Source organism: Pelophylax lessonae, assembly GCF_965119305.1.
Source record: "Pelophylax lessonae genome assembly, chromosome: 2".
Taxonomy (NCBI): domain Eukaryota; kingdom Metazoa; phylum Chordata; class Amphibia; order Anura; family Ranidae; genus Pelophylax; species Pelophylax lessonae.
The window spans coordinates 406466234-406481001 of NC_138769.1; the positions used below are offsets into that span (position 1 = coordinate 406466234).

Sequence of the window (14768 nt, forward strand, 5' to 3'; positions counted from 1 at the left end):
CTTTAAAATGTGAATCAAATGCAGTACAGCTTTCATTTGATGGCTCTAAGGAAAAATAATGATAGCTTTTACAAGGACAATTTGTTATTTATTCCTTAAAAGCAAGATGCAATTGAAAGCTGAATGGATAGTAATGTTTAATTCCAGGCAGCTTTCCATTTCACAAAACCGACTCCAGAATTGATTTTGCACTACGTGTGCAGAAATGCTGACTGACGGTATCACACAGGACCAATAAATCTACTGTCTATTTTGTTAAGTTCTTATTCATCTTGAAGTATGTCTATATTACAAGAATAACAATGGGATATTGCAAGGAAGTACAAATAAATCTTGCTAATAATACCTAGACATTTCAAGAAAGAATTCTCTACATTTCTGGGGGTACCTTAGTACAACAGCCCAAATTGCACTCTGAACTAAAATTAAAAGCAAGCAAACAGAAAATTATAAACATTTTTAATGAAGAGTTTGGTAAACCTCTGCCCACATTTCTGACCAATATACCAACAAATAGCAGAGCTTGCTTACCATAGAGCCAATTCTGGGTACAGGGGATTGTTAATCCAGTGCTGCAGATGTGCCCATGCTTGCTGGTCCCCTACAGTGATGTCATCATTGCAAAAACAAAAGAGAAAACAGGCGCCTCTGAGTTAAGACTGCAGTTTGAATTTAGCAAACAATAGTAAAAACTTACATCAAAGTAAGTGTTAGTAGACAAGGTGGGTCCTTCCGGTGTCCGTGTAGAGGCTTGGGGCTGAGAGTCACCGCTGGGAGTATGTGGTAATCTCATCTCTTCCTGTTCCTGTCTGTCAGGAAATGGAGGGTGTCACAACTGTGAGACTGAGGCTTGGACCGCAGGATGGAACGCAGGGTGACCGTTTTGCTCCTCCACAGGATCTTCCGGCGTGATGACGACGCGTTTCCGAGCATGCGCACTGTGGTGGGGTACCAGTGCGCGCTCCTTTCTCAAGTCAGATCTCGGAAACCCGTCGTCATCACGCTGGAAGATCCTGTGGACGAGCAACACGGTCACCCTGTGGTCCAAGCCTCAGTCTCACAGTTGTGACACCCTCCATTTCCTGCCAGACAGGAACAGGAAGAGATGAGATGACCACAGACTCCCAGCGGTGACCCTCAGCCCCAAGCCTCCACACGGACACCGGAAGGACCCACCTTGTCTACTAACACTTACTTTGATGTAAGTTTTTACTACTGTTTGCTAAATTAAAACTGCAGTCTTAACTCAGGGGCGCCTGTTTTCTATTTTGTTTTTGTTTCATATCTGGAGATTGCTTCCGCTCCCTAATAGGCTGGCCCTGAGTACACAGACTGTTTCCTGATTTCACCTAAAGACTTTATCGTAGCCTCTATGTGCTACTATATGGACTACTGTCCTAAGAAGTGCTAATAGCTTGCGCCACTTGTCTATATGTTTATGTCATCATTGCAGTCTCTCTTCTGGATCCTGAGAGAACCTCAGGATTAACTTAGGTCCTTTTTTGTTTTCAATGCCAGCAATTTGTGGGGAGGTGCAGCTTGGTGCGACAGCAGTGAACACATGGAGTCCGGTTGCAGAGAATAGAGCACTCACAGCATGCAACAGAAATGTGTGCAGAGTAGGTCTTAGCTATACCGCCAGCATCTGTGTTGAGGAATATAATTAAGCCTGGCTGGTCTGGATAGCTTCTTCAGTGACCCTGGAAACCATGGAGGAATCATGTTCCTCTTGACTTCCTTTCCCCTGCAATGCTTCTGACGGTGAGTGCCACCTGCAATGGAGAAAGTAGACTTCACCTGCCTACAAATTAGTTAAAGGAGTGTGAGTGGAGGTTTTTGTGGAAAGGCTGGCAGCCTGAAGAGTAGCCTAAAGAGGAATTATATATTTTTTTAAATATCTCTATTAAAGTACATATTAAAAAGATACATTTAATGTAATAATCTTATCAAATGTGATGACAACATTGAAGATAGTGTACTAAAGGCAAATAGAGTGTGCACTCTGTAAGTACAGTTGTACTCTGCAAGTGCAGTTGCATTCATTTTTCTTAGTAAAAGTAATGTGGTAAAGGTTCACTTTGTAATGAATACTTCATCATTTGCAAGGAAATGTAAAAAAGAATTCTTGCTTGCACGTGATTGGATGATAGAAATGAGCAGATGATGCAATGATCTATACACAAGGGGTTAAATATATATTTATTCTATGCATGCTCATATACTTCTATCTCTCTATTAATCTACAGGATGGGGTCTAGCAGTCTGAAAATTGAAGATTCTGCAGTCTCCCAAGATTGGAAGGTGAAGGACATGTCACCATGGCTGCCTTAACTGGAAACTCGGGAGCATCAGATTTCTTTCATGGCAAGCAAGATGTATTTTTTTTCTAAACCAACAGAGCAATTTGTTAATTCTGACACAACTGATGTGCCCAGTTTAATTTTTTGGGGAGGGGAGGATCCCATGCTGTTTTTCCTAATTTGTTACGTGTACTGTCCTTTCAAAAAAAGCCATTTGGTTCACCTAGGATTTCAAATCAAACCATTATGCAGGCATGCAGCCCCTTTGGGTGACCAGAAAGGGGTGACAATGAGCATGCCCCCCTTCCAGAAACAAACCAGGTCACATGCCTTCAACATTGGGAGAGTACCTTACAAGGAAGGGGGGCAAAAGTTTCATCCCAACATCCTGCCCTCAGAAGGGATGTTGGGATTTGTGAGGGAAACAATATTGGAATCTGGAAGCCCCCTTTGGAACAGACAGGGCTCAATTATGTGCCCCTCCCCCCAAGGGAATTAGTGTAGAGAATAAATTATACCTTGTCCTCATTCCCAAAAGTTAGCAATAAATAAAAACACCCACACCATGACAAAGTCCTATATTCAAAAAGGTAAACAATGTCCCCTGATGTGAATCCAATTTTTTGTGTGATGATGACACAGATACACAGTTGGGGATCTAACATTGTGATAGGTAAACATTGTCAGACAGTAATGCTACTGCTGCAAAACAATAAATACCTAAATATGGGGTTATGTAGGCAAACTGGCCAAATATGTTTAGCCGTTCACTCAACTTCAAACAGTCTGGGTTCAGGACAAACTCATGTTCAACACAAACCTGAAGCCCTTCCTAGACTTGAAATGTGAATGTTAACCATAGGTCTGGTATAAAGGGAACAAATATAAGCACCTCTGGGATAGTGGGCACCTGAGTGCTCATTAGATAATATCAGCTTACATGCATTTACAGTGAAGTGCCTGCTATGTGCTAGCACCTGTTTAGAAATTTTTTATTGATTGTTACTTCAAGTTCTTATACACAATGCTATAGTGCCTGTCCACCACACCAGGGCAGGCACAAACTGAGCAAAGCAAATGGGTATTTGAAGTTGGCCGAATAGCAGGGTGATTTAATGACAGTCCAGATACAAAACAGGCAAGTTTCAGAGTGGTCAGGGTCAAATCCGTAGTCAAAAGGCAAGCAAAGTTCAAAGAATAGTCGATATCTGATTTGAGGTCATAAATAGGGGTTTCCAAACAGCAGAGCAGGGAAAACAGACACTGGACTTGAGCAAGTATTACACATGCTATATCATAAGCATGAGACTGCAGACTTGACTGGCTAAAATCAGGTTTGGTCTCCACCTAGAGACTAGCTACATCAATCACCTTGCAGTGGACAAACAGACAGGGAGAATGTATCACAGCCAAAACCAGGATGCTGGAATGAGGGGCAGGAGTGCAACATGCTCCTGACATTACACCCCTCGGGAGAGGTCAGGTTGGTTAGCAGGCAGAGAGTCTAATGTGCAAAACTGGACAGTAGATGAGAACCAGTAATGTCAGGCTGGATAGCAGGTAATATGTCACTGGAGTCAAGCTGGATAGCTGGAACACAGGCTGGATGCAGAGTGGCTTGAAGGAAAGGTCGAAGGCCCCACTTAACCAAATGAGGCAGTTTTTCCAAAGAATGGTTGGGACTTCCCAGACATGTTTAAGCAGATGCAGTTGCAATAGTTTGAGGCCAAGTTACTAAAAGTCCCTAATATGAAAAAGCAGGAGGCTCGATTGGCATAGGCTAAACTGGAATAACTGGTGTTGAGGAAGACTTGACCTTATCAGCAGGTGTAGAAACAGACTGGACAGCATTGGCAGGTGTAGAGGCAGCAGAACTAGAGGACAAATTAGCCTGGATATGTGCCCAAAGGAATTTAGGGACAGGCAAGAGTAGGGGTAAACCAGGGGGCTTGACTTTTAAGGACCTAGAGTAAACACAGGTTTTGCAAACTTTTACATAGGAACAGGAGTCCTTTTGGAGAGAGGGCGACGAAAGCCCACAAGAAACCGAGGAAAACATTTTAGTAATCCCTGGGTGCCTGGCCGTCTTAGCATCGTGTGCTTCTGAAAGCAATTTAAGCCTAATGTAGAAGAGAACAAACAGCTTTCTAGGAGGTAGATTGGTTGGAGCACATAGATTGAGCCTTTAAAATAGAGCCCAAAAGGTCAGGGGAAAGGGCCCCCATTACTTGTGCCGGAGGTAAGATATTGTAAAACTTTGAGGAAGTTTCCAAACAGGGCTTAAGGCTGTGAAACAGCAGGTAAGTTTGGCCTTTAGGAGGAAAAGATTCTGACTGTGGAAATTGGCTGGAGAGGTGGCCTGAAGAGGATTCAATGAACTCGTCAGTGTATTTTGCTACAACATAGTCATATAAAGGCAAATGGTTATCCAAACTGCAGTCATGCTTGGAAATATTGTCATGATCAAGATCCGAATAGGACTGTAATAAAGGCAAGTGACTGGAATTGGCCACAAAAGAGTTACAAATAAGCAGCTGGTCAGCAGTTTTAATGAGTTCTAGAGGCAGGTCTGACACCAGGACCTAATCTCTCCTGTAGCCCAATCTATGTGCAGTTTCTGAAGATTAAGCCAAGGATAATCTAAGATAAGGGAATAGGCAGGAGAGGTTATTAAGTAGAAGCTGATTGTCTCCCTATGAAATTCCCCAATGGTCAGAGTAATAGGTACAGTGCACAAGGGACCCAGGCCCATGGACAAGGGAGAGTTATCAATAGCTAAGACTGGAAAGGGTCTGTGCACATTAGTCAAGGGAATCTTTAGACAGTGTGCTAGGTCTCTATCAATGAAATTGCCAGCGGCACCAGAATCTATGAAAGCTGAGAGGTGATGAGAAAATGTGGCAGAACGAAGTTGTGCAGGAACAAATAGTTTATCTTGAGGGGACCAGGCACCATATAGTCTAGAGAAGCAGACCCCACTCACACTAGGCTCTTGGCTTTTTCCGGCTTATTAGGGCAGCTGGGGACATAGTGCCTGTGGTTGCCACAGTATAAGCAGAGTCCCTGGGATCTTCTGCTAGCCTTTTCACCAGAGGATAAATGAGTAGCGCCAACTAGCATGGGCTCCTCCTCTTTGAAAGGTTGAGATGGCTCAGGAAGGCCTGATAAAAAAAAAGTAGGTAGCATAGTAGGGGGCAAAGAAACAAACCTCTCTGTAGGCCGTTCATGTAAATGCCTGTCTATATGGATGGTGACTTGCATGGCTTAATTCAATGACATTGGTTCAGGGTAGTGTACTAAGCAGTCCTTGGTGGAGTCTAATAAGCCTAACATAAACTGTTTTCCTGGAGCTGGATCATTCTGCCCTGAGTCAGGTTCCCAGCGGCGGAAATGAAACAGTATTGTTCAGTGGTGTGTGTACCCTGATGTAATGACCTATGGTTAGTTTCTGCTGAGTGGGAAAGGTCAAGATCATCATAGAGTAAACCCAGGGCCTTGAATTATGCTTCAACTGACCCTCTGGCTGGGTTATCTGCAGAGAGACTAAAAGCCCAAGACTGAGGGTTCCCCTGCAACCATGTAATAATCAAGTGAACCCGCTGTGCTTTAGAACTAGAAGAGTGTGGCCTAAGCTTAAAGTATAGCATACAACTTTTTTTTAAAGTTGTAAAACATATGGGGGTCACCAGAAAAACAGTCAGACAAGTTAACCTTGGGCTCTGGCTTTTGCATTAATGCTGGAGGTGCATTCACATGCACAGGCAGTTCCTGGACTTGATGTGTCCGTTTGAAAAGCTCCTCAGCAAATAAATGAGCCTGTGTAGAAACCATCTTCACAGAAATATTTTCTTGTTAAAGGCTTGTAATAATGTCTCGCTTACTCCTAATGAAGGTGGTCAGACACTATAGGTAGCTACTGTGTTCTTCACACATAGCAGCCCCCTTTCCCATAAGGCAAGCAGGCCTAACCATTCTCAGTTCCCCCCAGGTCTTATACACAATGCTATAGTGCCTGGCCACCATACCAAGGCAGGCATGAACTGAGAAAAATGAACAGGTACTTGCGGATGGCAGACAGGCAGACAGACAGACAGACAGTGCCTGGTTCAATGACACTCCAGGTACAAGGCAGGCATGGTTCAGAGTAATCAGGGTCCAATCCATAGTCAAAAGGCAGGCAGAGTTTAAAGAATAGTCAATATCCATTCTGAGGTCATAAACAGGGGAATCCAATCAGCAGAGCAGGACAGACAGACCGAGAGCTTGAGCATGTATTACACACACTATATCACAAGCATGAGACTCCAGGTTTGGTCTCTACCCAGAGACTGGCTACATCAATCACCTTGCAGGTAGACAGATAGACAGGGGGAATGTATCATAGCCAAAACCAGAATGCTAGAAATAAGAGGCAGGAGTGCAACATGCTCCTGACATATGACCAGTGAAATATCCCTAAAATGATTATTCAAGAAGGTCTGTATGCATAGGACAATATTTAATTTGATTCACCACATGCTGTATTCCTATTGCTTGTCCAAATAAATAGCGTCAAGATCTAAAGCGCATCTGTCTATAAAAAAAAATGTTGAGCCTGCAATTGCTGATGTCCATTTGAAAATGCTTTCTTACTCACAGTTTCTGGCTTCATTATTTGCGGAGTCGCTGACTTGGAACAAGCATGCTGATCAAGAATTCAGAAAATCAAAATCAGTACTCTTAATATGTGCGTTTGTTCAATTTTTTTTTTAACTTAGTAAGTGTTGAGCCCACTGGATCATCATGACAGTCAGGGGACTAACATTTTTAGAAAGCAAGGCCAGCAATGGCATGGCAGTCACATTTTGTAAAAAAGGTTATTCTTTCCTGGTCAGTTATATACACTTCGGAGATTTTGGCAGTTCTCATGGCAGAAGGTTACCTGCTTTTGTTAGCCATCTCTTCCTTGCAGAGATGGCTAAGTGGGAGGATCTGTCTGCTATAGTCCAAACATTAGTTTCGGGGTTGTAAAAAAAAAAAAAAAAGATGCATCCCTCTACATAAGCAATATCTTTGGCCAGTATTTCACCAACACGAAAAGCTCCAGTGTTCCCCCTGGATGTCCTGCTTAAAATATTTGCTCAAGCCTGCACATAAATACAGTATACAAAGATGTGTTCCCATTAATCTAAATTAAAAAATTTGCAGTTGATTATAGATGTCACTTGCTAGTGATCGCTTGACTAAACATCTTTACAAACATACTGCTTTAGCATAAAAAAAACTGTGTCAGGTGGCAGAGAGAAACTAACTGCAACACGGAGGGATAAATTAGTGTCAAAATTTGATTCAGAATATGCTGTATTTAGGTTAGTACATTTAATGCAACAGTATTTTTATTTGAACCCCTGCATTTTGAATTATGAGTAGCCAATGGTTTTCTGACATCTGAGAGTCCTGTCCACATTAGAAGATGAACTATATGCACAAGAATTTCTTATTTGGAGGCTGAGATTATCCCTGTGTTTTTGCATATATTGTGACTTACCTTTTTCATGAAAGGTAGATGAGATGATCTCATGCACTAGAGCTTCAATATAATTTGCATCCACAGATGTTAGGGAGAGTCCAGAATATACAGAGTTCACTCTCTCCACCACAGCATCATAAAAGTTGTCATTGCAGACTTTCATTCTTTCATAGGTAGAGAGGATGGCATTAAGGGCCTAAATGCAAAACCATTGTTGTGAATTCATTTTTTCAGAGCAAATAGCACTCTTGACACACTGTAAGATGTGTAATTACAAGCTGGTAGAGTGTAGTTCAGACAAAAAGAATAGTACAAAAACTGATAACAGTTCACATTAGCAGACAATAGCAATAATGTTAATTAGTTCATTGCAGAGGGAGAAAACAAAATGTGCTTTGGGTAAACAGCATACAAAGGTTACACATTCTTCTTGAATTTAAACTTGATCTGGTTAGTACTCTAACTGAGGATGGCAGTGATTTATTATTGTCAATGGTTTTATCCTTTGCATATGGTAAACTGCAATTAAATCATATCATCTCATTTAACTTTCTCTGTCTTTCAAGTTTTATGTAAGTATTGTACATGTGTATGACTTTGCTCTTAGATTCTATTTGAAGGTTGATATTATGACAGTTACAGTACATGCACGTACAATAATTTTAATTCATGTTAGATTCAGTGTTCTTCTACTAAAATCATAACTCAAATAATTGTTGTTTTATATCTGTCTTAAATTATTATATGCAGAATTTTGGGACATCTAATCTCAAGCGGAATTTTGGGACATCTAATCTCACACAAAATGGAAATTTAAAAGGCTGGGAATTGAATTATTATTTTAGACCATTTTAGACAACTCTCATTAAAATTGTTAATTTATCTAGTTTACTAGTGAAATTATTCTACTTCTTTAAGAGGTATATTCCCCTTTTAACATTGTCACGTACTAAATGAACCACTTGCCCTCCAGAAGATTAACCTCCTATCATGACCAGGCCATTTTCTGTGATCATTGTATCCTTTTTTTCCACATTTAGAGCTTTCTTTTGGTGGTATTTGATCACAACTGGGTTTTTTTATTGTTTGCGCTATAAACAAAAAAAGAGCGGCAATTTTTAAATATATATATGTATTATATGTATATATATATATATATATATATATATATTTTTTTTTTTTTTTTTACTTTCTGCTATAAAACATATTCAATTAAAAAAATGTAAAAAAAATCAAAAGTCTTTATAAATTTAGGCCAATATGTATTCTGCTACATACTTTTGGCAAAAAAAAAAAAAAATCCCAATAAGCATACATTGATTGGTTTGTGCAAAAGTTATAGTTATTTATTTATTTATATACTAGTAATGGCAGTGAACAGTGACTTATAGTGGGACTGCACTATTGCAGCAATCGGACACTAACTGACACTTTGTGGGAACCAGTGACACTAGAACAGTGATCAGTGGTAAAAATATGCACGGGCACATGTCACTGGCTGGGAAGAGGTTAAACATCTAGGGTGATCAAAGGGTTAAATGTGTGCCTAACCAGTGTTTATGTGTACCGTGTGTGTTTTTACTAATCAATGTGATGTATTTTCTTTCCATCATATCCCCACTGACAGGATGGGCTCTGCCTTGTTTACATAGGCAGCGCTCCATCCTGTGTCTCGCCTTGCCAATCAGCGGGTGCAAGAGGACATCCATTGGCTTGATACCCATTGATCAGCATCTGCTGTGACTAATTACAGCAGAAGCAATGCGTGCACTCCCTAGGCTAACCTGCAGTATCACATATATATATATACATGATTCTGCACAGAACAGCCACCCTGTAGGAGTAAACCTGATATGGGGTGGTTGTTAAGTGGTTAATTTAAAGTGTATTTATGTAAAATCATATATTCATTTTCACATTGAATTTTAGTCTAGCCTACTCCTAATAATTTGAATGATCTTGATGTTTTTAAACGTATGTTGTGAATATTCTCACACATATACTTCCTTGAATTATGTAACATGTAGTCATTATGCCCTGCGGGAAGGCACTGCTGTGTCTCACATTTCATAGAGCCTGCCTTCTGAACTACAAAGGTGCTGAGAGGAGGAGTTTCAGGAGGCGGAGTCAGTACAGGAAATACTGCCTGCACTATGGGATAGTTCTTAGAATTTGAAAGTAAACCAAAGGAACGAGTGTGGAGAAGCTGCAAAGCATGCAGGGAATCCAGGACATTGCTGAAATAGATGCTCAGCAGATGTCCAGCAATCAAAGAATGAAAGGAGATTTTTCAAGTAAGCTTATATTGGATTGTCAATGATAACTATTGTTTGTATCGCTATTACAATGCTGATGTACTGAAATTAAGGTGTATGCTGTGACCATTAAACCCTTTTAAAGTAAACACTGCAATAATAACTCAAAAGATGTGCTCACTATACTTTCTCTATAAAACTTCAAAATAATCATATCCAATATTTCACATTATCCTACAATGTCATCATATGCAATATTTCATATTATTCAAATTAACCACTTGAGGGATGACAGCTCAATCCTTTCTCCAACACCACCATTTGGCTAAAAACTAGGCTAGGAAGCTGGGGCATACGCGCACCTGCACAGCATTCCCTACTGAGGTTCTACACAGACAACAGCTAGTGATATGTACATTGGTTTTCAAAGCAATGCATTTTGGGGGATAAAAATATACAAGAGTATATTTCCCGTGCCAAGTGGAGAACCTGAGACTTATAAATAATGAATCAAATAAATAAATGTGAGTTTGCAGCTGCTATAGTAAAGTGCAAGTGATTGGATGTGAAGTAATCTGTGTATATAAGATTACCTATAGCGCTTGCTAAAAATTGAAAATATATAATGCGTATAAACCCCGTGTTGTGATGCAATTAATTGTAAAATTTTATATATACTTAGTATGCTCGGAAAATAAATATTGCAATTATTAATAAATATGAATATAAAAAAACAAGTTAATATATATATGTGCAAATTTTAGTGTTCTCATGAGATTTCCTTAAAGTTCATGTACCAAATAAACTTATGTGCAAAAAAGTTTATAATAGTGTAACTTCATAAAAAAAGTTCAAAATAAGGTGCACAGTAAATAGTGCTTAGTGCTTCATAGTAGATGATTCCACTCTCTCCCTGGTGTCCTTCAATGTATTCCACCGTGACAAGATAAATGAATTTTGCACTCACCAGATATCGTGGGTCCTATGTGCCTTAAGACACTAAGACCATACAAGCTTTAGTGACCCACCAGGGTCAGGATACGTTCCCTTCAAGCAGGTGCCTTTTCCTGTAGCAACGCTCCTCCTGTTGTTCAACTCCAGTGGGGGTATATAAAAGGAAAAAAATCTGAATAGTGCAGTATCGTTTAAAACCAATGTTTTATTGCACACAATCCAAAAAATCCATACCAAGTCCCAATAAGAGTATAACAGGTAAAAAAACAGGATAAAAATCAATAAACGCCGTCACATGTATGAGCTACGAGGTGGAGAGCGGTACTTCCGGCTTGCGTTCCACCAAAGCTCATGTGACATCACAATGTGCGTTCCATCTAACGCGTTTCGTCATTGGCTAGACGTCTTCAGGCGTTTTGGCACATGAACTCTAAGGAAATCTCATGAGAACACTAAAATTTGCACTTTATATATATTAACTTGTTTTTTTATATTCATATTTATTAATAATTGCAATATTTATTTTCCGAGCATACTAAGTATATATATAAAATTTTACAATTAATTGCATCACAACACGGGGTTTATACGCAATATATATTTTAAATTTTTAGCAAGCGCTATAGGTAATCTTATATACGCAGATTACTTCACATCCAATGCATTTTGGAGGCCTAAAACAGGGGGCCCGTCCTGAAAATGCTTTGCCCTGACAACTAGTGTACAAATGGCAGAAGATGGCCAGATATAAACAACAGCTGGGCTGCTGTCTGTGAAGAGCCATGGCATGAAATTCTGTGCAGGAGCGGGTGTGCACCATCTTCCTAGTCTGGTCTGTCAACTAAACAGTGATGGAGGAGAAAGGATTGAATCATCCAGCTGCATTGCTCCCCCCTGGTGTATGCAGCATTCCTTCACTTGCTGTGATTGAGTACATAGAACTGTATCTCGTGGAAACTTCTGAGTGTACATTGTTACTGTTTATAAATGTAATAAACTGTGTTTTACTGTGCCATATATGTATGATTCCCCTTTCTCTATTTTTGGCCAGCACATTTTACAGTTGGCTTTCCTTGAAGACAAAAAAAATTTACAATTAAGTGTATGTAAGACTAAGGCTGGCCATAAAAGGTTCGAATTTCGGCCGGTTCAGCAGGACTGCAATGATCGATCAACTTGGGTACAACCAGCCTGCCGGATTTGCTTCCAAATATCACAAGAGGCTGCAATAGCTGCTAGCGATAATCACTGTCTTCTCCCGGCGGCGACGGCTCTCCCCCCCCTCCCCCACCGAGAGCAGACAATAGCTCGGCAGGAGGAATTTCCAAGTCAGCACTATCCGTGTTGATGGTAGAATGATGCAAATTTCTTTCCTGCAATCCATGGTTAAAGAAAAGAATTTCGCACCTTGTATGGATGGCCTAACAGTACATGTAAAAGTCCTACAATTTAAATATATATGTTACAAATTCATATCTAGTGTACCTGGTGTAACTGTACAGGGCTCATATCCATTAGATGATTCAACCCAGTTTTGGGAAATATCCACTGTGTTTGGAGAACACCGTACAACACACAAATTCCAAAGTAGAGTCTTTGACAGGTGGCTGGCATCTTCTTCACCCTTGAACAAGTCTCTTCATTTATCTGATCCATTGCTGACGTGATGGCTAATTTAACAATTTACATAACAATATAAACAATGTCATGTTTGAGGGACATAGCATAGCAATTTGAATATATTAAAACCTAAAAGCATTATTTGTCTTTCTAAATTAAGACACTGCAATTACTAGTAAGGTTGGCCTTTATCTAGAATCAATGAAAATACAGGAAGGGTTATTAAAAAATCTGACTGGAGTAAAAAACAAATGGGATAAATATATTCTGGTAACACATATGGCTATCAGGTGGTGCAACATAGTAAATATACACAGTAAACAAACCTATCAATCAAAGCTTGTCCTGTTTGATGATTTAGTATAAAACAAAACAGCTAGCCACTTTAGTTTTCAATCCCTCTGTTCATATTTATTAAGAAATTCACATTTTGGTTTAGTTTATGCAGTTGATTCATTTGTATTAATTTGATACTTGTGTGGAGCTTAAAGAAAATGGTTTTGTGAGATGTCTCCCTGGTGCTACTGCTAGACGGGATAGAAGACGTATTATTAATATTGTTAAGCAAGCAAAGCAGGAAGGGGACGTGGACGTTCTTGTCCATCTAGGGACAAATGACCTGGCTTGCAATGAAGTGTCAGAGGTGAAAAAATCTTTTATCACACTTGGAAATGACGTACAGGATTTTGCATCCACCATTTCATTTTCTGAAGTTCTGCCTGTGCATAATGTTCAGAATGATAGGCAGAGGCGCATAAAGGAGTTCAACATATGGCTTAGTAAATGGTGTCAAGAGCAAGGATTTGGCTTTGTTTCTCATGATAGCTCTACTTGGAATAGAAAGGAACTGTACAAAAAAGATGGTTTGCATCTTTCTCTCAAAGGAACAAATGTACTTAGTGAACAACTCCAAGAATTTGCGAAAGAGTATTTAAACTAGGAAGGGGGGGCAAAAGAGTGGAATTACAAGAGTCCAATTGCCCCCCGAAACAATGCCAGAACAGGTCAGAATCACAGAGGTTAAGAAATGATAAGCTCAGAGTCCTGTCTACAAATGCTCGCAGTTTAGGTAAAAAAATCAATGAACTTGGGTCAATTATGGCATCTGAGAATGTAGATTTAGTGGCTGTTACGGAGACATGGTTTAATGAAAGAAATGACTGGGACATAACCATACCAGGGTACTCTTTATACAGAAGAGACAGAGAAGGCAAGAAAGGAGGAGGAGTGGCCCTGTATGTGAAAGATAGCATTAAATCTAACCTAATACAAGTTGGTGAAGCCAACATAGAGTCAGTTTGGGTTACGTTGCAGTTTGCTAATCATGCAGTAACTCGTGTAGGTGTGATATATAGACCACCTGGTCAAGTCAAAGAACTAGATGATCTACTAGTTGAAGAAATAGCTAAAATGACAATGAAAGGAGAAGTTATCATTATGGGAGATTTCAATCTTCCAGATATAAACTGGAAAACCAAAATAGCAAGTTCTACCAGGAGTACAGATATTCTAAATTCCCTACTGGGGTTGTCTCTGCAACAAGTGGTTGAGGAGCCAACCTGGAGGGAGGCCATTTTGGATCTGGTATTCACAAATGGGGATTCGGTATATGATGTCACTGTAGGCGAAACCTTGGGATCCAGTGATCACCAGTCAGTGTGGTTTAATATAAGAACTGTGAAAGAGTCACACCACACAAAAACAAAAGTTTTAGATTTTAGAAAAACAGACTTTTCAAAAATGAAATTAGTCATAAATGAGTCCTTATCAGACTGGTACGGATTACATGGAGTCCAGGAGAAATGGGACTACTTAAAAGGTGCATTATTGAAGGCAACAGAAAATTGCATTAGACTTGTCAGTAAAAGCAAAAAAAGGAAGAGACCACTGTGGTACTCAGCAGAAGTGGCCCAAATCATTAAAAATAAAAAGCTAGCATTTTGTAATTATAAAAAAACCCAGAGCAATGAAGATAAGGAAATCTACAAGATTAGGCAGAAAGAGGCCAAGCAAGTTATAAGAACTTCTAAAGCGCAGGCAGAAGAAAAACTAGCTCAGTCTATGAAAAAGGGGGATAAGACATTCTTCAGATATATAAATGAAAAAAGGAAATTAAAACAAGGAATAACT

The 14768-nt window shown here is 39.8% G+C and overlaps 1 protein-coding gene across 1 annotated transcript in view; it reads right to left on the reverse strand.

Moving 5' to 3' along the window:
* The window catches only part of LOC309548132 (uncharacterized protein), a 707228-nt gene that overhangs the window by 106627 nt on the left and 585833 nt on the right, over positions 1–14768 (reverse strand). The window contains exons 89-90 of the mRNA XM_082248097.1: positions 12504–12688; positions 7828–8005 (exon numbers count right to left, since the gene is read on the reverse strand). Coding sequence (XP_082104223.1) covers positions 7828–8005; positions 12504–12688 — 363 coding nt within the window. The remainder of the gene's footprint in view (positions 1–7827; positions 8006–12503; positions 12689–14768) is intronic.